We start from the raw sequence: 20,736 nt of genomic DNA on the forward strand, positions 1-20,736 counted from the left end.
TGATAGGATGGACGATATGTTGCATGATCTTGGTAGGGAGGTTGAAATGAACGCTGAGGAGCCGGGGCAGCTTCCACGCGATGCTCAAGAATTCTTCCGGCTACTCGCCGCGGGAGAAGAGAGACTGCACGAGCACACTCAGATGTCAGTTCTTGGGACTCTCACAAGACTAATGGCGATAAAGTCGAAGCACAACATTTCAAACAGTGCTTACAACGACATCGTCCAACTTATGGGCGAGGTTCTCCCGGAGAATCATAAGTTGCCAAAGAATATGTACTTCGCAAAGAAGATGTTGGCTGGTCTTGGGATGACATATGAGAAGATCGACGTGTGTCCCAACAGTTGCATGCTATTCTTTGAGGATGATGACAAGCTTGACCGTTGTAAGCATTGTGAAGCTTCTAGATATGTCGAGGTGACAAATGATGAGGGTGAATTGGTAGTTACGAAGGTCGCAGCTAAGCAACTTCGTCGGTTGCCTATCATTCCTCGGCTTTCAAGGCTGTTCCTCAACAAGGAAATAGCTCTGCATATGACGTGGCCAAAGAATGGTGTACGTCTCGTCACTGATCCAGACATAATGGTCCATCCGTCGGACGGTGATGCGTGGAAGGCATTTGACGAGTTTGATCCCGAATTTGCAAACGACCCTAGGAGTGTACGGCTTGGTCTATCGACGGACGGATTCACACCTTTCAATACCAGTGCAAGCCCTTACTCGTGTTGGCCTGTCTTCATTGTGCCATATAATCTTCCTCCTGAGTTGGTCAATAAAGAAGAGTTCATGTTCCTTGCACTAGTCATCCCAGGCCCCGAGCATCCAGGGCCAAAGCTGAATATGTTTGTTCGCCCTTTAATCGAAGAGCTGAAACAGTTGTGGAGAGGTGTGAAGGCTTATGACAGCCATACTGAAAAGGAGTTTACCATGCGCGCTGCTTATTTGTGGTCAGTGCATGATCTGCTGGCGTATGGAGATTGGTCTGGATGGTGTGTCCATGGTCGGTTGTGCTGTCCCATATGTATGAATGATACGGATGCATTCAGATTGAAGCATGGTGGGAAAGTGTCATTCTTTGATGCTCATCGACGTTGGACTCCATTCAAGCATGATTTTAGGAATTCGCTTACTGCATTCAGAGGTGGAGCCAAAATCAGAAATGGGCCACCAAAGAGGCAAACTGCACCGCAGATAATGGCATGGCATGCTTGTCTGAAGCAAGGAGAAAATGATAGGTTCCAAGGCTACGGGGAGGACCATAACTGGACCCATATTTCATCAATATGGGAGCTTCCGTATGCAAAAGCCTTGATCATGCCGCACAACATAGACTTGATGCACCAAGAGCGTAACGTTGCTGAAAGCATCATAAGCACATGTTTCGATGTGACTGATAAAACGAAAGATAATATGAAGGCAAGAAAAGACATGGCTGAAATTTGTAAGAGGCCGATGCTCGAGTTGAAAGTAAGCGATAAAGGGCATGAAAGTAGGCCGCGAGCTGATTACTGCCTCAAGCCGGATGAAAGGAAAGAAATATTTAAGTGGTTGAAGAATCTGAAATTTCCAGATCGGTATGCGGCAAATCTGAAACGGGCAGTCAATCTGAAGACCGGTAAATTGATCGGTTTGAAAAGCCATGACTACCATATTATTATGGAGAGGCTGATGCCCGTGATGTTTCGAGGCTATTTTAAGGATGAGCTTTGGAGCATATTTGCAGAGTTGAGTTACTTCTATAGGGAAGTATGCGCAAAGACGGTATCGAAGAGGTTGATGCAGAAATTTGAGAAAGAAATTCCAATTCTTATTTGTAAATTTGAAAAGGTTTTCCCGCCAGGATTCTTCAATGTGATGCAACATCTAATTGTGCATTTGCCTTGGGAAGCTTTGGTAGGCGGACCAGTGCAATTCAGGTGGATGTATCCTATAGAAAGGGCGTTGAAAAAGCTCAGGGCGTCTGTTCGGAACAAGGCTAGAGTCGAAGGGTGTATTGCGGAGGCTTTTGCCCTTAAGGAGATATCTCAATTCTCAACCAGGTATTTCGCTCGAGCCAACAATGTGTTTGCGCCTTCAGTGCGACTTCATGTCGATAATGAATCACCCCAAAGCACCCTTCAAATTTTTGCGAATCCGGGTAAAGCAGTTGGAAAAGGGAGTGTACGTCACATTGAAGCATCAGATTTGAACACGCTAATGCTATATATGTATAGCAATATTGACAGCACACAGGAGGCGTTCGAGTAAGTTTTCCTCATAATTACGTCCATTTTCTCATCTCATAATTTCTATAGTGTGTAATCTCCATGTTTGTAATATGTCCAGCATGTTTGATGAAGAATGTTGGAAATCTACTAGTAAACCTACGGCCATCCAATTAGAAAATCTTCGACGTGATGGGTTGAAAGGTGGACCAAACTTCGTGCAGTGGTTTCGTAATTATGTTAGTAATTGTCGTTCTCTCATTGTCCATACTTAATATTTGAATTTTGGACTTGGAAGATATAATGCATATACTAATTACTTGTATAGGTTTCCAAAAACTCTGTGCACCCGGACTTGCAGCAAATGGCACATACCTCTGTGTCCGTCCGAAACTATACTCGCTATGATGTAAATGGATATCGCTTCCGAACCGCGAAATTGGAGAAGAGTCGACCATTGGCAGCCACCACCAATAGTGGTGTGTTGGCAAGTTCATATGTTGACGATGACAAAGTAGTGGACTATTACGGTGTTCTTCAAAACATTGTAGAGTTGATTTTCGATGGCCCCAAAGAACTTAAAGTCGTGTTTTTCGAGTGCGACTGGTTTGATGCTCATAGTGGGACTCGTGTCGACAAGTATGGTAATGTCGAGGTGAAGCATAGCTCTAGGATTCCGAGCAGTATGAGCGATGTTGTCCTTGCAAATCAGGCAAAACAGGTGTACTACCTGCCATATCCTCACCCAAGCCTTAGGGCTTGGTGGGTTGCAATCAAAGTCAACCCACAAGTCGTCGCTCCAGAGAGTGCTGACTACGTGAGTATAATCAGGGACAACGATGATGCTGTTTTTCAACCAGAAGCGGCGTCGAATCAAGACATAGCTCACCGATTCCATGTGACCAATGGAGAAGGACTTGAAAATCTCTGTTGCAATTCAAGCGACTTAATTGAAGAACCTAGGTCAAAGCGCAAACGACCTGTCGTCGTTAGAAGATCAGTAAGGATCCAACGAAATCAAGAGCGTATGAATAAACAACGAGCCGAAGAAGCATCATCGGATGCGGATGACTTTTGATTAGTATGTTTCTTTTAGCTATGTATTCCAATTTCCACATTATTAATTTTCATATTATTTGTTTCATATACTGTGGTTTGACATTAATTTATCTACAGTTGAACATGTTCAAGCATAGGAGATCGAGGAGGAGTGGGGGCAGCGCGGCCAGCGAGGACAGCTCGGGCAGTGGGCTTTTTCAGGGCACCTCACAGAGCCGACAGAGGCAGCAACAACTTCTCGACTGTCTAGACGAAGTGCAGGGTGAGGAGGGTGAGCAGGAGACTCCTCAGCAGGATGCTCATGTGCAGGGTGAGGAGGGTGAGCAGGATGACGAGGGTGAGCAGGATGAGGAGGTTGACCCAATGGGGGCAGGCAGCGCGGGCGACGCGTCAGATGGTTCTACGTCCTTCAGGTATTATTATGCATATTACTTTAATTGATATTAGTTTCTAATCATTTCATCATATTGAATTTACTTGTATACTTAGGTATAAGAAGAGCAATGCGCTTGGTCCGAGACCTGCCGAGAGGAGGCTCATCCGGCCGCATGGAGAATGGTGGGGCTTATTTCTGTTTTGTTAATTTTTTAATGTGAACGTGATTGCACTAGTTTACATGTTTTATTAATTTTTGTAGGTCATGGGAAGACTTGACTTGGGACGGTACAGGCAGACGTCCTAAGGTGAACGCGGTGTTGGGTAGCCTCTGTCGCTTCTACTACCCTGGCATGGTGGAGCTCAATGGCGAGAGGTTCGCGGCTATGCAGTGGGCTGACTGGGGTCTAAAGGACTATGTCGAGCCAGGGGAGTCAGGGGAAAGCAGTAGCGGAGGGGGAAGTTCGGAAAAAAAAACGAAGGACTTGTCAGGTGGCTGTGTGGGACGAGTTCTGGGTGAGTTTACTTTCGTATATAAGCAATTCATTGAATTATTGCTTCACCTAATCTTACTTTAACTTAACTTCTCCATTGATATGTAGGGGAGGTTCCAATTGCCGGATGACATCGAGGAGGATCAGGCTCAGTGGACACGTGTGAAGAGGCACTTTCGGAAGTGCGCTGATAAGATAATCAAGGATGCCATGTACAATGCTCGCATCGCGGCCGTCAACTACTACTACAAGAAGATAAAGGGTCAGAAAATGAGCAAAGCATTAGGGGCCAATGAGATCTACCTCACAGAGGAGCAGTACCTGGAGAGCGTTGTGGATTGGCTGTCCAAGGACATGGAAGCATGGAGGTGGTTGGCTAAGAGATGGGCGTCGCCTGAGTGGATTGCAGAGTCCAACAAGCACCGTGTCAACCGTGGCACTGAAGGACCGGGGCATAGGTACGGCGCCGATGGACACCTTGGTACCGCACGCCGCATGGTCAGTATATAAATCAAACTTGTATGTTACATCTATGAAAATTATATGGTTTAACTCTTCTTTTTCATGCAGGAAGCTGAAAGTGGAGTTGCTCCAAGTTTTATGGAGGTTTACGTCCGTGGTCACCGTGGCCCTGATCCGACGAACCCTGATGAGCTATGCAGCGAGGCGGCAAGGGAGAAAATGGTAAACAAGTTTGTATTTACGAATTAAATTGCATGTTTTGTGTCTAACTCCAACTTTAACTTTCTTTGCAGAATGCATATGGGGAGGAAATGACTCAACGCCATGGGCCTGATTTCGATTGGATGCATTCAGACTTAGATGCCTCGGCGTTGTACCACAGTGGTGGGGGTAGAAAGCATGGCAGGTGAGGTGTTTGTGTTTGATTCGACGATTTCATTAACAAGAATGTGTCCACTTAATGGCTCAACTATGTGTATCATGCAGGTTTGCCTTTGGCACCGGCGTTGTGGAATATAACAGGACAATAGGTCAAGGGAAGGCATCGTCTTCGGGAGGGAGTTCTCGCTCCTACAGGTCTGCTCGAGAGGCTCAGCTGGAGGAGGAGACTCGGGCAGCACAGGAGCAGGCTCGAGCAGCACAGGAGCAGGCTCGAGCAGCGCAGGAGCAGGTTGGACAGCTGACGCAATATATGGCTTCTTATTTTCAGGTAATTCGTCTATCTCATCACGTGTCGTCATTGAATTCAAAGTATAATGTTGTGATTCTAACGTTGCATCCATTTGCAGGAAATGACTACTCGACTCGGCCCTGATATGAACTTGCCCGCTTTTCGCCCTCCCCAGGTAACACTTTCTGAACACTTCAATTCCATAGCAACTTTTTCTTTATTATCAAAAATGGCTCGCAGGCACAAGGATGGGGACAGTGGCCAGGACAAGCTCCAGCGTCGCAGCCACAGTGGACCGGTGTTGGGTGGACGCAGGCACCTCCAGGCACTTGGACGCCTCCACCACCCCAAGGATCGCAGCCAGTCCCGGGATGGGTGCCACCGGTCTCCCAGCCACCGGCGGGCTCTCAGCCATATCAAGCGTGGATGGCACCGCCACCGACGGGGTGGGTGCCACCACCTCTGGGGTGGCCACCACAACAGTACCCGTGGATGCATGCACAACCTCCTCCTCACCATGGATCACAGGTGATGTTCCATGTTTAGTTTTACGCAAATATTGACCAAACACAACAATGTATATGTATACAGCCTTATTTGAATGATTGATGAATTGCAGGGTTCAGCGTCACATGCTCATGGATCGGAGGGTGGTGTCAACGTCCAAGACTTCCTCGTCCATGGTGCTGGAGGGAGTGGCCACCTTCCTGGTGGCGGAGGAGGGAGTGGCCAAAACTCCCACAGCCCGCCGGAGTGAGGAGTGAGTAGTGAGTGTGTACTATGGACTGTTTATGGACTTATGGACTATTTATGGACTCTGGACTGGACTTATTTGAATGGACTATGGAATGTGTTTTGTGAATTATGTGAATGTGTTTTGTTAATTATGTATTTTGCTTGTGAACTTGTATATGTTAATTGTGATAATGTTTATTTTGCTGTCAATTATTAATAGGTGCAGAAAAATCTGTTTTTGGGGGGGGAAACATCAATTTTCGTCGGCCTCGGTGGTGGCCGACGAAAATAAGTTCCCAGGCTATTTTCGTCGGCCTCAGTGTTGGCCGACGAAAATAACCTGGGAACTTATTTTCGTCGGCCACCATTGGGCCGACGAAAATAGTTGGTCCACTCAGTATTTTCGTCGGCTCTGGGAAAGCCGACGAAAATAGATTTTTTTCGTCGGGACCGACGAAAATAGTTGCCTAATTTCGTCGAATTTATTTTCGGCGGCTATTTTCGTCGGCCTGCCGACGAAAATATTCTATTTTCGTCGGTTTAGGCTTATTTTCGTGGGTTTTTGGCCCACGAAAATTTAGGCTTTTCCTGTAGTGACCATAGTCCATGTGAGAAACGCCCACAACCGGAATCGGATCTTAGACAGTTAGACCTGTGCTTTGGCATGGGACAACAAGGTGATTTTTTAACCACAGTCTAAAATTCTTTACTACGGGAAGCCAAACATATGACCTAAGAGCATCTTCAAGAGACTAGCTAAATGACTCGCAAAGCTAAATTTTAGTTATTCAATAGTAAATTAAATCTCCAACAGACTAGCTATCTGACTCGCAAGCCATCTGACTCTGTAAATTGGCTCTCTCACCCGCTAAATTTGGCTAGCCACCTGACTAGCCAAACTAAATAGATAGTCTATTCGACTGAGATGCTATATATAGGGTGTAATCTTTATGAAAACGTAAATAGATAGTCAAATAGAGAAAAAAAATGAAGAGTCTCTTGGATATGCTCTAAATGATACTTAAACTAGCTAACTAACTTGGCTAGAGATCCTTTCAGACGAAAATATGCAGAGAGCAGGGACGTTTATTCGGGATGTGAACCATTTGGCCAGAAAATAGATGGATTTACCGATAAATGCTTTTTGGGTGTTTCAAGGGTTCGCTTTAGAGTTGCTCAATATACTCTGACGAGGCCACTATGAATTCATCGAAACGAAGTCCATAACGAAAGCCTGCGACTCCCTGAACGGCCCACAGAGGCCCAGTTGCGTAGGCACTTTCCACTGTGAGTTGTGACGCCGCCGTCCCTGGCTCCTTGCTGCGTGCTGCCCTTGTGCAGTTGTGCTCCTTCCTTCCTTGCCCCGTACCCCGCCGGCGCGCCCTGAGCCAAATCGCAGGCTGCCATTGTGCCATGGACGAAGGTGCGACGACGAGCGACTCGTCCGCTGCCGAGACATTTGATCCGGTGCCTTTCACGCCCGAACCACAACCGACCCTCCCTCCCTCCGATTTTTTTTTTCTTTCGGATGAAACTCCTGTTATGCGTTAAGCTGTGTGATTCACGCTGATGACACGCTTCTGGGATTTTAGCAGGACCTGATTCACGCCATCTTCAAGCTGGTGTGGAGGCGGCGGGCGGGGAAGGGGGCCGGCGGCGGCGGCAGCATTGAGGACATCGATGCGGAGGTGATTCTTTGGTCCCCCGTAACCTAGATGTTTACCGTCCCTTTCCCCTTATACTGACCTGAGTCCTTTATAATTTCTAACGATCGTCCAGCGTGCTCCAGAGACATCGAGGAGAAATCGGAGCACAACTGGTAAGCGAGTCTTTTTTCCTTCTTTATTACTAGAGCTGGCGGCATGAAAAGGTTTCCAGGAAGTGCATGTGTTGGTGCAGTCATATCAAATGTCTCATGGGGCCACCCATTTGAACATCGGCTGCAAGAAGGCTGTGTCAGCCACGCTAGGGCATCAGATAAAGATTTAATTCGCTTTGTTGTCAAGTTTTAGCTTGGTTTGATTGTTAGGATTGGAACTGGGTTTGTTAGACATGCACATCGTTGTTAGCTTGGATGGATTGTAAGAATGACTGAACTGGGAAATCAAGCATGGAAAGAACCTCCTTCCCCATGTTGCATCTAATGCAGCTCAAAGGCTCGTGTTGTTTCTCCAGTCTCCACCACAACGCACAACATAATGAGTAGTGCTATTTTTTTAAAAGAATTTCTGTTCTTTTGTCTAGATTGGAACTAGATGGCGTAAGGTTCCCATATACTATGTTAAAACTGGCTTTTAACTTTGGTATTTGTCCTTTTTATGTCTCAGCGACTTAATTCTGCTGTGACTTGGGGTAAGAGTATCAGTAAGACAAAACTTGGTGAATAAAAGATTTCTTTAGGTCTAGTTTGAGAACTCCATTTTTCCAAATGATTCCTATTTTCTCAAGGGAAAATAAACTAATTTCCCTTGGGAAAATGGAAATCCTTTGGGAAAATAGGATTTCCAAACTAGCCCTTAACGAAATTGCGGGACTGGTTTTCTTTCTTTTTTTATTAAGAGATGAAGAATTGACACTAGAAAGAGTTCCAAAGATTTTTTTTTTGAGAAGTCAACGGGAGGGAAGATACTCTTCACCTGAATAATTTTCTACTGATACCGGGAAAGTCAGAAATTGAGGGTGCCAGGCGTCAGTTACACGGTTGGGTCACGAACCCCAGAGGTGCAAAGTAAAAGGCGAGGAAGATGTATTTAACCCAATTAGTCAATTATAATCACGTTTTGGTTTCTAGCGGACAATATACAGTTCAAAGTAACTTGACTGAGTTCTCGTTCTTGTTCATGATATGCTGACACAGTATGTTCACCTGACAGCCAATGCGACTGCTCTTAAAGTCAGCTGCGAACTTCTACGGATATTTGTAACAGGTAAAACTGCATCACTGCAAGCTAATCATGTCGGGAAGCGATCGCATTATGTAGTTTAACTGGTTTTTTCTGTTGCAGAGGCTATTCAACGCTCTGCTTTTATCGCTGAAGCGGAGGATGGTGCTGTTATTGAACCCACCCACCTAGAGCGTGTGTTGCCGCAGCTGCTCTTGGACTTCTGAGGTACCCCATGGAGCCTCCAAAAGCATTTATCTAGGCGTGTCTGCTATGGAAGGATACAGATGCCTGGATGCATCAACAGAATCTTATTGCTGATCTATGTCTTGTAATCTGTAAACACACGAGATTTCTATATGGCTTTATAAAAATGCATGCATTTCTTGGAATGTTTTCCTGTTCGTGTTGTGTTTGACGAGATTATTGCCATTATAAAACACGACAGAGTTGGTTTCGATGAAATGGAGATGTAGGGAAGGGCTTCGACGGTTTGGAGGCGCAGACGACTGCGAAGCGCTGATATAGACATGAAAATCCCATTAGTTGTTACGGACACTAATTGATCTCCCGCTGTGAGAATAAGTCTCCTTAACCAGGTTGCCGTCTTCAGCGCCGTCATCCCCAGGCTGCGGTGCCGGACTCGGACGACGCGGTGCTGCTCGACGTCCTCAATCGCATCGGGGACGTCAAGGCGCTCGGCCGCTGCGCCCTCGTCTCGCGCCGCTTCCACGCACTCGTGCCGCTCGTCTGCTCCGTCTTCGTCCGCGTCGACGAGCCCACCTCCGGCCTCGACAACGCCTCCGCGCTCCACATCGTCGGCGCGCTCCGCGCCATGGCCGAGGCGCGCGGACGCACAGTGCTGCTCAGCATCCACCAGCCGGGAGCGTGCATCGTCAAGATGTTCGACTCCGTCCTCCTCCTAGCCGTCGGCTCCGTCCTCCACCATGGCATCGTCGACCAGCTCCGCGCCCTGCTCGGGGACGCGGGCCTCCACCTGCCCCCGCACGTCGACGACGTCGAGTTCGCCATCGACTCCGTGGACGCGCTCCGCCGCCACGCACGTCGTCCTCCGGAGACCGAGAGGGCTGCAGCGTCTGTTCCAGCTGCACGGCAAGCAGGTGGCGGACGCCCCCGTGACCATGATGGCTAGCCGCTACGCCAACTCGAGGGCGCGGGAGGTGGCGGTGTGGCTGCGCTTCTTCAAGAACGTGGCGCGGACGCGACAGCTCTTCGCGTGCCGCACCGTGTGCATGCTGGTGGCGGGCCTTGCGCTGGGCTCCATCTTCTACGACCTCGGGGCAGGACAAGGTGGCGGAGCGCGTGGGTTTCTCCGCCTTCCTGCTCACCTTCCTCCTGTCATCCACCACGGAGGCGCTGCCCATCTTCCTGCAGGAGCGCGACATCTTGGCCAGGGAGGCGGCGTCGGGGGCGTCGAGTCCGGCACCGCGGCCTGGGGATGACGGCGCTGAAGACGGCACTGGCTCAGGAGACTTATTCTCACGCGGGAGATTAATTAGTGTCCGTAACAACTAATGGGGTTTTTATGTCCATATCAGTGTTTCGCCGTCGTCTGCGTCAAACTGTCGAAGTCCTTACCTATACCTCTATTTCGTTGACACAACGAAACGCAGCCCAGAAGTCATCACCGCGCTGGAGCTCCGGGTGCTAACAATCTGGGCCTGCAGTATTTAAAAACTCGCCGGCGCTGGCAGAGTGGCAGGCTTTGCAACTACAAGGGCCGTGGCCGGTGTCCCGTGGCGGTAGAACGCGTGCGTCGGCAGGAGCCCCCCCACCTGTCGAGACGAGGCTTCTCCAAACCGCCACCGCAGCCGACCCCTGCTGCCCCGGCTTTGTTATAACGGATTTTTTTCCCGACACGGCTGGTCGGCTGCCATCGCCATGTGCCTCGCCGCCGCGTGCGCGTCCGCCACCCTAGCCCGCCGCCTCTCGCCCTCCACCGCGCTCCCGCGCCGCTTCCTCCTCGGCGCCCCCACGAGGCCTTCCCCGCCACCGCCTCTGCTGCGGCGCTGCCTCCCGTTCCACTTCTACCATATGGCGGTACGCACGCTACCAACGCTCTGTTCCTTCCCCTCCGGACCTCCGTTTCGTTTCTGTGCTCCCTTGGTCGTGGGTAACCGGATTATCTCGCACGGGCACCTGTTAACTTGTTAGTTGATACAGACATACAGTAAATTGAAGGGCTACACGGGTTAGGTAAAACCGATTTTAAGTGGAATTGAGTGGCAGGCTGGGTTTGGAGGAACAAATTTGGAAATTGGCTTCCTTTAGATAAGGGCTTGCTTTTGGTTATTACATGGCTTTGCTACTCTTAAGATTTGGTTTTGAATAAGTCCTATAAAAAAAGTACTCTCTCCGTTCATGAATAGACCAATTCTAGAGTTGTTCAAACTTTTTTCCAGCGTAACTGAATTTATAGAAAAGGGCGCTGAAATTTATGACACCTAATTAGTATCATTAGATTAGATACATCATAAACTATATTTTCATAATGTGATCGTTTGGTGCTACAAATTTTTGTATCTTTTTTTAATAAATTTAGTCAAACATAAAAACCTTAACTTAAGGTAACTCTAGGAATTAATTTATTCAGGACGGAGCGAGTATATAAAAAGTTCCCTTTGTTTGTGGGCAGCTGAAGATAGTCAGCTTCTGCCAGGTGTAGCAGAGGTTATGTATCTGAAGCTCACCTCTTGTCGCAACTTTCTGGTGCATAGGTATCCACAAATAATTTCTTAGGATAATCCACAGAGAATTTTGCGGCTTGCAAATAACTAGCTGCTCCATGATTGATAATTCTGATTACGGCAATATACTGGACAAGTTGAGGGGATTCATGGTCCTGGAGTTGAACTAGCTGTGTAAATACTGTTATAAGAACAGGAAGTGAATTCAAATTATCACTGTGATGGCATGTTTATTGCTGCAATTCCATCCTGTAGCCATACGTATAAAGTGGAGTCTCACTGATTCTTGATCAACTTTCAGCAATATTGGACTCAACCATCACTGGACAGGAACAAAGCTATGGTTGAGTACCTAAAGCAGTATGGTGCTGTTAGAACTGATAAAGTGAAGGAAGTAATGGAAACGATTGATAGAGCACTATTTGTACCAGAGGGTACCCCTTACATTGACAGTCCTATGCCTATTGGTTTCAACGCGACGATATCTGCTCCTCACATGCATGCGACCTGCTTAGAGCTATTGAAGGATCATTTGCAACCAGGAATGCATGCTCTGGATGTCGGATCAGGTCTGTTGCTGATACTTCAGCCATTTGCAAGTGCCCATCAGCAATTACAAGCTGAACAAACAGCTTGCTCAAATTTTTTTCTGTCTAACTGATGCCACAAATGCATTCATGTCACGTTATAGGTAGTGGCTACCTGACAGCTTGTTTTGCCATGATGGTTGGACCAGAAGGCCGTGCAGTGGGAATTGAACACGTTCCCGAGATCGTTGCTTCTTCTGTTGAAAATGTGCAGAGAAGTGCTGCAGCTCCACTACTGAGGGATGGATCGCTCTCTTTTCATGTTACAGGTACGATGGTTGGTTTATCTGTAATATGTTGAGCTATTGATTTCATCAAGCAGAAGTTTACGCTTAGCTTTTAAAGCTTCTAAAGATGGTTCCCATTCACCTTAATTTTAATAAGTACACATGTTATGATGAAGCAGCGTTGGCTACTGTTGGTTCCTGTCTACTTGCTGGCATGCTATTTTCAAGTGTAGACAGTTCGCAGTACATTTTTCCCAAATGGGATAAATGGTGTGTTTGTTTCTCTCCTAAATTATATAAGTTGAGTTATGATAGTAGAAAGGTAAAATATCATTTTAGGACCACAAATAAGCTAAAATAAGCTAGTATTGAGTAGCTTATTTCAGCTTATTTGTAATCCCAAAGTGATATTTTACTCTCCTATCTTTCCACCATAATTCAATTTATATAATTTAGGATAGAAACAAACAGGGCCTAAGTACGTGTGCTAGTACATGTCGGTGATATCGCTATTGTGCCTGATATCAAAGTTGTCTTCAAATATAGACCTTTTTTCATTACTATATCCTGGTACTGAAACTTGTTCTTGATGCCCCGTGGCTCCTTATCTTGAGAACCTCGCTTGTGTTGAGGCCAGCAAACTCTGAAATAACCTGGAGCTAAGATGTCTGGCCGCTATGAAAACTGCAGATGGCAGGCTTGGCTTTCCAGACGCGGCACCCTACGACGCTATCCATGTTGGTGCAGCGGCACCTGAGATCCCTCAGCCTCTGCTTGATCAGCTAAAGCCTGGCGGCCGGATGGTGATACCGGTTGGCACCTACTCCCAGGACCTGCAGGTGGTGGACAAGAACACGGATGGATCATTCAGCGTCCGGAGCGACGCGGCTGTGCGCTACGTCCCACTGACCAGCCGCGCCGCGCAGTTGCAGGGCCCCTAAATAAGGTTCTCTATGCTCTGTACCTCGAAATGCCTGTACATATATATATATGGTGGTCGCTACGTTCTTACCTGTTCGTGTTTCTTCTTCTGAGTAGCTAGGTGGTCTCAGTCCGTTCGTGTTTCACGAACGACGACGGTGAAAAAAGAGTGGTTCTTTCTGTAATAAGAAGGATCGCTAGCATGTTTCTGAATCAGATGGTCGGTGGATGATGTTTTGAGCTTCTGAACGAACTTGCATCTGCCCGCCGCTGAGCTAGACAGCTAATGCTGAAGTGTGCATGTACAAGTACAAACTAGCTTTGCACCAGTAGTGATTCTATAGATCGTATGCACTGCATATCGCAATGCTGCACGGGTTCTGTCAATCAGGGTGTCACATTGGCTTGAAGTTCCTGTACGAGATAACTGCGTAGAACGGGTCGGAGCCTGCCACGCCGAACAGCCTCATCACGGCGTCCAGCGGCGAGGACGGCGATCCGCCGGCCGACGGCAGCTTCCTGATCACCTCGGGCTGCGTGAACCCCTCCACGCACTGGAAGTACTGCGTGACGAGCTGCACGCGGCTGTACGCGGTCCCGTCCCGCCACGCGCTGATGGCCTTCTCGTAGAACATCCGGTTGCTGAAGCTGACGATGCACACGCCCCCTGGCTTCAGCACCCGGAAGATCTCCGCGAAAACCTGATTCATGCCAAATCGCCAACGCGCTCATGCCGATGCCAGTAGAGAGAAACTGCAAAGGCAAAAAGATGAATTTGGTAAGTACCTTTTCAGGGGACTGCAGGTACTGCACGCTGACGGTGCAGAGCACGGCATCGAAGGTGCCGCTCTCCAGCTCCAGCCGCTGCTCCTTGTTGAGGTCCTTGACGAAGAAGAGGTCCAGGCGCGGGTTCCTGGCGAGCTCCTGCGCGTTCAGCCCGTGGCCGACGACGCGCCGGAACCGGACCTCCGGCGGCAGGTGGCTGACCCAGGAGCTCATGAGGTCCAGCACGTCCCACCCGGCGCGGAGGCGCTCCCGGTAGAGGCCCGTGAGCGTGGCGATGAAGCCGTCGTCCACGTGCGTCACCAGGCGCGGGAGCGCGTAGAAGTCGCGGTCCGGCCGCGGGTCCAGCTTCGCGCGGCCCTCGGGCGAGAGCACCTGGCGCCGGACGCCGCCGGCGGCCGCGGTGGACGGTGGGGACGGCGAGGGCTCGGCGTCGTTGGGCTTGGAGCATCGTGGCGCGGCCCGGAGCGGGAGCGGGCGCGGGCGCCGCGATGACTGCAGCGGCGGCTGGGGCGGAGGCGGAGTGCACAGCATGGCCGCGTCCGCGTGGAGCCTGCGGGCTCACCCGTTGCACGCTTCGGGGGCTGTTTTATCATCATGTCCATGTTTTCTTTCTTTTTGGAAAAAATATATCATTTGGTCGAATAATTGACTGCCCACGTTTTTATCAGTATAAATAAAGATCATACTAGTCACACATGTTAGAATTATAGGCATTTTCTATATCATTTTAATTACATAAATTAACATTATGATGATGACATATAAAATATAATTAATCATAGAAATCACTTTCTCAAATATATCCATAACAATATGGATCCTGAGAACATAAAACATATGAATTATATAAATCATATAAATACGATAAACATGTAAGCTGACTGAACAATTGAAACTAAACAGATAGAAATATAAACAGCATGACTGAAAAATTAAAACAGACAGGTCTATCATATTATAATAAGACAGAACAGATAAGATAAAATCATTCTTACATATGAAACAATATAGATGAATATATGAAACATATATAATGTCCAGAACGCAAAACAGTAAGTAAATAAACTGATCATACCCTCCCATGCGCTCTGATGATCCAGATCCTTGGCCAACTTCCTTTATCATGTTGGAGATGTTTTGGGCAGTCGCGTAGACGCTCCCCAAAAACCTAATTGTCGATCCCTCGTGCAAGGTCTCGAACGGCACCGGCTTCGGAGGCACCTGCCCTCTCGCTTCTCTGTGCGCGCAGAGTCACGAGATGGAAATACCCTCACTCGGCGGCTGGACTGTGATTCTGAAAAATGTTTCTCGCGTGTACCGAGTGACAGGGGTGCTCCTCTATTTAACCTCTCGCAGAGGGAAGCTGAAGGAGAAGGGTCACTCGGCTAGTCACTCTAAGAGTCAGTCAGCCCTCGCCGAGTTATGCCATGAGTCGGCCAGCTCTTGCCGAGTCACGTCATGAGTCGATCAGCTGAAGGATCACTCGGCTGATGAAGAGACAGGGTCACTCGGCTGATGAAGAGACAGGGTCACTCGGCTGACGAAGAGACAGGCAACTGAAAGGTTAACACGGTTAGTGGGTGCTAAAAATTAACACAACCACACCACGCCCGCTCGCCTGCCTGCCTGCCTGCCTCGCCTCGCCTCGCCACGCCCGGCCCGGCCGGCGGCGGCGGCGCGCGCGCGTGTGGCACGTCCTTGTCCATTTCTTGACTTCTCAAGTTAAGTGGAATAAATCCCACTATATAAGTCAAGCCAACAGACCCTTGGACTTCTAATGTGGTACTATTGGTATTCTCCACCATTACACACCATAGAGTTTATTCAATAAATGGGCCAAGCCCATAAAAGATCCAACAATCCCCACCAAACTCTAGGGTTTGTAATGATGAAATATCAGAATCACAAACCTTTGATATACCAGTGTTTCGATGGAGACTGTTAAGTTGAACATCCATCTAGAATAAGAGTTTCACTCATTCACAACTGAACAATGGACTATGCCTTGAATTGACAGTTTTGTGCGAAATAAGATTCACTCAAATCCTTTGCTGATACTAGGCCGCAAAAGGGTATTCCCGCTGTTTAGAAGCATATGAGTCGCACTTCAGTGCCTTTCATGAGTATTTAGGGATTACCCAAGTCACATAGACTGTGACCAGCAGTCTGACTCATATAGGTGTATTCCTCAAAAGATGTTCTGTAGGACAACATCTTACCTTTTTAAGACTCTTGGAATACATTAAGGTAAAAATCATCCTGCCTTACAGATAGGAAAGATGTGCATCAGAAATGAGTTAAGGAAGGGATCTTTCCTCACAACCTACTCCTAGCTTGTTTCTCCACTCTACTTCACGGGATCTCCGATCACATAGAGCAGGTTACCACTAGAGTAGATCTCACATGTGTCTCATACCCATTTCCCTCGATGCACTTTCTATCACATTGCGTGATAGACCCTTAGTGAATTGATCTGCCAGATTATTCGATGTGTGGACATAATCCACAGTTATAACTCCGGAGTTTTTCAACTTTCTGACAGATTTCAATCTCCTCTTAACATGCCTTGTAGACTTCATGTTATTCCTAGAACTGTTAACCTTTGTAATCATCGTTTGATTGTCACAGTTCATGGAAATAGCCGATATCGGTTTTTCAACTACCGGTAAGTTCAATAGGAAATCACGAAGCCACTCGGCCTCAGCCCCAGCAGTGTCTAATGCTGCGAGTTCTACTTCCATTGTAGACTTCGTTAAGATAGTCTGCTTGCAAGACTTCCAGGAAACAGCGCCACCTCCAAACAGAAACACATATCCGCTTGTGGCATAAAGCTCATCAGCATCAGAAATCCAGTTGGCATCACAATAGCCTTCCAGCACTTTTGGGTTTCCGGTATAATGAATACCGTATGTCATAGTACCTTTCAAATACCGCAACACTCTCTCAAGAGCACGCCAGTGATCATCTCCTGGTTTCGACACAAACCGACTTAGCTTACTCACATCATAAGAGATGTCTGGCCTTGTTGCACTTGCAAAGTACATGAGCGAGCCAATGATCTGGGAGTATGTCAATTGATCCCTTGCTATTCTCTGATTCTTTCTCAATAGCACACTAGGATCATAAGGTGTTGGAGCAGGATCACAGTCACTAAAACCAAAGCGACTCAATACCTTTTCCACATAATGGGATTGTAACAAAGTTACCCCACCATCAGCTTCTCTAACAAGCTTGATGTTTAGAATGACATCAGCTTCTCCCAAATCTTTCATTTCGAAATTGCTCGATAGAAGATTTTTAACTTCCTCAATCACATTGAGATTTGATCCAAAGATCAAGATGTCATCAACATAAAGGCACAGCATAACAGACTCACCCCCACCATATCGATAGTATACACACGTGTCAGATTCATTTACAACAAAGCCAGCTGCTGTAAGAGTATTATCAAACTTTTCATGCCATTGCTTAGGTGCTTGTTTTAGGCCATACAATGACTTTATAAACCTGCACACCTTGTTCTCTTGACCATCCGCAATGAACCCTTCTGGCTGATCCATGTAGATCTCCTCATCCAACTCTCCATTAAGGAAAGCTGTCTTAACATCCATCTGATGAATGATAAGACCATAAGAGGCTGCCACGGCTATTAATGTGCGAATCATAGTCAATCGAGCCACTGGTGAGTAGGTATCAAAGAAATCTTCACCCTCCTTTTGGGTATATCCTTTGGCCACAAGCCTTGCCTTGTACCTCTCAATTGTACCATCAGGCCTAAGCTTTTTCTTGAAGATCCATTTGCAACCTATAGGTTGACAACCATATGGACGGTCAACGACCTCCCAAATTCCATTAGACATAATAGATTCCATCTCACTCCTTACTGCTTCCTTCCATAAGTCAGCATCAGGAGAGGAATATGCCTCACTAATGGTAGTTGATGTGTCTTCCACAAGGTACACTATAAAGTCATTACCAAAGGATTTTGCAACCCTCTGTCTCTTGCTCTTTCGAGTGACTATAGTGTCATCCTCCTCAGGGATGTGCTCGTGAGAATCCTCAGCATGATCTATAGGAATCGACAGTTCGTGCTCATGGGGAATTATAGTCTCATGACTTGTATCACTAGGTGTATTCTTCATGGGAAACTCATTCTCAAAAAATGTTGCGTCTCTTGATTCCATGATAGTATCAACATACATATCAGGCACATCAGATTTTATAATTAAGAACTTATACCCAGTGCTGTGAAAAGAGTACCCAAGGAATATACAGTCAACAGTTTTAGGCCCAAGTTTACGCTTTTTGTTGATTGGCACATTCACTTTAGCCAAGCAACCCCAAGTGCGCAAATATGAGAGATTTAATCTTCTCTTTTCCCATTCCTCGAATGGTGTGATCTCTTTGTTCTTTGTTGGAACTCTATTCAGGACATGACATGCTGTCAAAATCGCCTCACCCCACCATGCCTTGGATAATCCCGCTGTACTCAACATGGCATTCACCAAATCTGTTAGAGTGCGGTTTTTCCTTTCAGCAATCCCATTGGATTGTGGTGAGAATGGCGGTGTCCTCTCATGAATAATACCATGTTCCACGCAGAACTCATCGAACACATTAGAGAAATATTCTCCACCTCGGTCGGACCTTAAACGTTTTATTTTCCTCTCAAGTTGGTTCTCTACTTCAGCTTTATAGGCCTTAAAATAATTGAACGCTTCATCTTTTGTTTTTAAGAGATACACATAACAAAATCTAGTGGAGTCATCTATAAAAGTGAGAAAGTATCTTTTACCACCTTTGGTCAAAATTCCATTCATCTCGCACAGATCAGAATGAACAAGTTCTAGAGGTGCCAAACTCCTCGCCTCAGCAGCCTTGTGAGGCTTGCGGGGTTGTTTTGATTCAACACACACATGGCACTTAGACTTTTTGACCAAATTAAATTTAGGAATTAAATTTATATTTGCTAACCGCATAAGACAGCCAAAGCTTGCATGACAAAAACGTGAATGCCATAAATCTGACTCATCAGAAAAATGAACAGAATTCACCAGTTTATTACACACATCATGCAGTGATAAGCGGAACAACCCTCCGCAGTCATATCCTTTACCAACAAAAATACCATGTTTAGACACAACACATTTATTAGACTCAAGAACAACTTTGTATCCATCTCGACATAGCATAGACGCGCTAACGAGATTCTTCTTGATAGAGGGCACATGATGCACGCTCTTCAATGACACCGTCTTTCTCGAAGTAAACTTCAGAATGACCGTACCAACACCAAGAACATGAGCACGCGACCCATTTCCCATTAACAAGGCGCCAGACCTCCCGATCTGGTAGGAGGAGAACATAGAGGCATCAGCACACACATGAATATTTGCACCACTGTCCATCCACCACTCAGGTGAATTACAAACTGAGAGAACAAATGGTAAAGAATTACCATACCCAGATGTTCCATCTCCAGTTTCAGTGGTTACAATATTAGCTGATTTCTTGTCTTGAGTGAACTTGCGATCAGGGCACTCTCTAGCCCAATGTTGATCACTGCCACAGACAAAGCAACCTCCCTTTCCCTTGTCGTTGTTGTTCTTCTTTTTAAACTGTGCTGTATGAACAGGTTTATTTGCGTTCTCTGGTTTGTTCTGGTTTTTCTTCTTGTTAAACTTGCGGAAGTTTCTCTTCTGCACCACATTAGCAGTAGAGGTCTCCACACCTTTTCCATTGTCCTTTGATCTAGCTCTTTCCTCAACATCAAGAGTACCAATGAGCTCCTCCACATTGAACTCTTGTCTCTTATGTTTGAGAGAGGTAGCAAAGTCCTTCCAAGAAGGTGGCAACTTGGCGATTATGCCGCCAGCCACAAACTTGTCAGGCAAAGGACAAGGAAAAAGTTCGAGTTCCTTAGCTAGTGCCTGAAACTCATGAGCCTGTTCCACTACAGATCGGTTCTCAACCATCTTGTAGTCATACAGCTGCTCCATGAGATACAGCTCGCTACCAGCGCCAGTAACTCCAAACTTTCCAACAAGAGCATCCCACAGCTCTTTCCCTGTGGGAAGGATGATATAGCTTTTCTGGAATTTTGTATCCAGTGCGCTAATTACTGCTCCTCGAAAGAGGTTGTCTTCAGCCTTAAACTTAGCCTCATCCTCAGGAGGTAAGTTGGCAGGCTTGCCCTCAGCGGCATGAAAACAAGATATTGCAGTTAGCCACAATTCCATCTTAGCTTTCCATATCAAGAAGTTTTACCATCAAAAGGATCAGGCTTTAGCACAGCAGCAAAACCTCTGACAGAAAAATGCCTAACATTAGGTTTTTGGATTGTTAGAATTATAGGCATTTTCCATATCATTTTAATTCCATAAATTAACATTATGATGATGACATATAAAATATAATTAATCATAGAAATCACTTTCTCAAATATATCCATAACAATATGGATCATGAGAACATAAAACATATGAATTATATAAATCATATAAATACGATAAACATGTAAGCTGACTGAACAATTGAAACTAAACAGATAGAAATATAAACAGCATGACTGAAAAACTAAAACAGGCAGGTCTATCATATTATAATAAGACAGAACAGATAAGAT

The 20,736-nt window shown here is 46.6% G+C and overlaps 3 protein-coding genes across 4 annotated transcripts; 2 read left to right on the forward strand and 1 right to left on the reverse strand.

The window, feature by feature from the left end:
• The first annotated feature begins 7,257 nt into the window (after positions 1-7,257).
• Positions 7,258-9,274, forward strand: LOC103646301 (centromere protein X). Its single transcript, NM_001328577.1, has 5 exons — positions 7,258-7,467; positions 7,596-7,688; positions 7,780-7,819; positions 8,874-8,927; positions 9,006-9,274. Exons 1-5 carry the CDS (start codon positions 7,414-7,416, stop codon positions 9,107-9,109), a joined length of 345 nt encoding a protein of 114 aa, NP_001315506.1. The 5' UTR covers positions 7,258-7,413; the 3' UTR covers positions 9,110-9,274.
• A 247-nt stretch (positions 9,275-9,521) lies between these two features.
• Positions 9,522-13,710, forward strand: LOC100193019 (protein-L-isoaspartate O-methyltransferase). Of its 2 annotated transcripts, XM_008668898.4 has the most exons (5): positions 9,522-10,943; positions 11,892-12,159; positions 12,282-12,446; positions 13,095-13,350; positions 13,443-13,574. In XM_008668898.4, exons 1-4 carry the CDS (start codon positions 10,785-10,787, stop codon positions 13,343-13,345), a joined length of 843 nt encoding a protein of 280 aa, XP_008667120.1. In that variant the 5' UTR covers positions 9,522-10,784; the 3' UTR covers positions 13,346-13,350; positions 13,443-13,574. The 2 variants fall into 2 exon arrangements, with proteins under 2 accessions (XP_008667120.1, NP_001131659.1); NM_001138187.1 differs by having other exon boundaries at positions 10,758-10,943; positions 13,095-13,710.
• Positions 13,485-14,706, reverse strand: LOC103646302 (S-adenosyl-L-methionine-dependent methyltransferase superfamily protein). Its single transcript, XM_008671034.4, has 2 exons — positions 14,112-14,706; positions 13,485-14,026 (listed from the first exon to the last, which is right to left on the reverse strand). The coding sequence occupies exons 1-2, from the start codon at positions 14,640-14,642 to the stop codon at positions 13,721-13,723; spliced, it is 837 nt and encodes a 278-aa protein (XP_008669256.1). The 5' UTR covers positions 14,643-14,706; the 3' UTR covers positions 13,485-13,720.
• Between the last annotated feature and the right edge of the window lie 6,030 nt (positions 14,707-20,736).

Source organism: Zea mays, chromosome 2 (genome assembly GCF_902167145.1).
Source record: "Zea mays cultivar B73 chromosome 2, Zm-B73-REFERENCE-NAM-5.0, whole genome shotgun sequence".
In the NCBI taxonomy this organism is placed as follows: Eukaryota; Viridiplantae; Streptophyta; class Magnoliopsida; order Poales; family Poaceae; genus Zea; species Zea mays.

Coding starts and splice junctions, on each gene's coding strand:
- LOC100193019 (XM_008668898.4), top strand. CDS start 10,785: ATGTGCCTCGCCGCCGCGTGCGCGTCCGCCACCCTAGCCCGCCGCCTC. Junction 10,944..11,891: donor TCCACTTCTACCATATGGCG/GTACGCACGCTA, acceptor ATCAACTTTCAG/CAATATTGGACTCAACCATC. Junction 12,160..12,281: donor TGCTCTGGATGTCGGATCAG/GTCTGTTGCTGA, acceptor GTCACGTTATAG/GTAGTGGCTACCTGACAGCT.
- LOC103646302 (XM_008671034.4), bottom strand. CDS start 14,642: ATGCTGTGCACTCCGCCTCCGCCCCAGCCGCCGCTGCAGTCATCGCGG. Junction 14,027..14,111: donor ACCTGCAGTCCCCTGAAAAG/GTACTTACCAAA, acceptor GGCATGAATCAG/GTTTTCGCGGAGATCTTCCG.
- LOC103646301 (NM_001328577.1), top strand. CDS start 7,414: ATGGACGAAGGTGCGACGACGAGCGACTCGTCCGCTGCCGAGACATTT. Junction 7,689..7,779: donor TTGAGGACATCGATGCGGAG/GTGATTCTTTGG, acceptor ACGATCGTCCAG/CGTGCTCCAGAGACATCGAG. Junction 8,928..9,005: donor TCTACGGATATTTGTAACAG/GTAAAACTGCAT, acceptor TTTCTGTTGCAG/AGGCTATTCAACGCTCTGCT.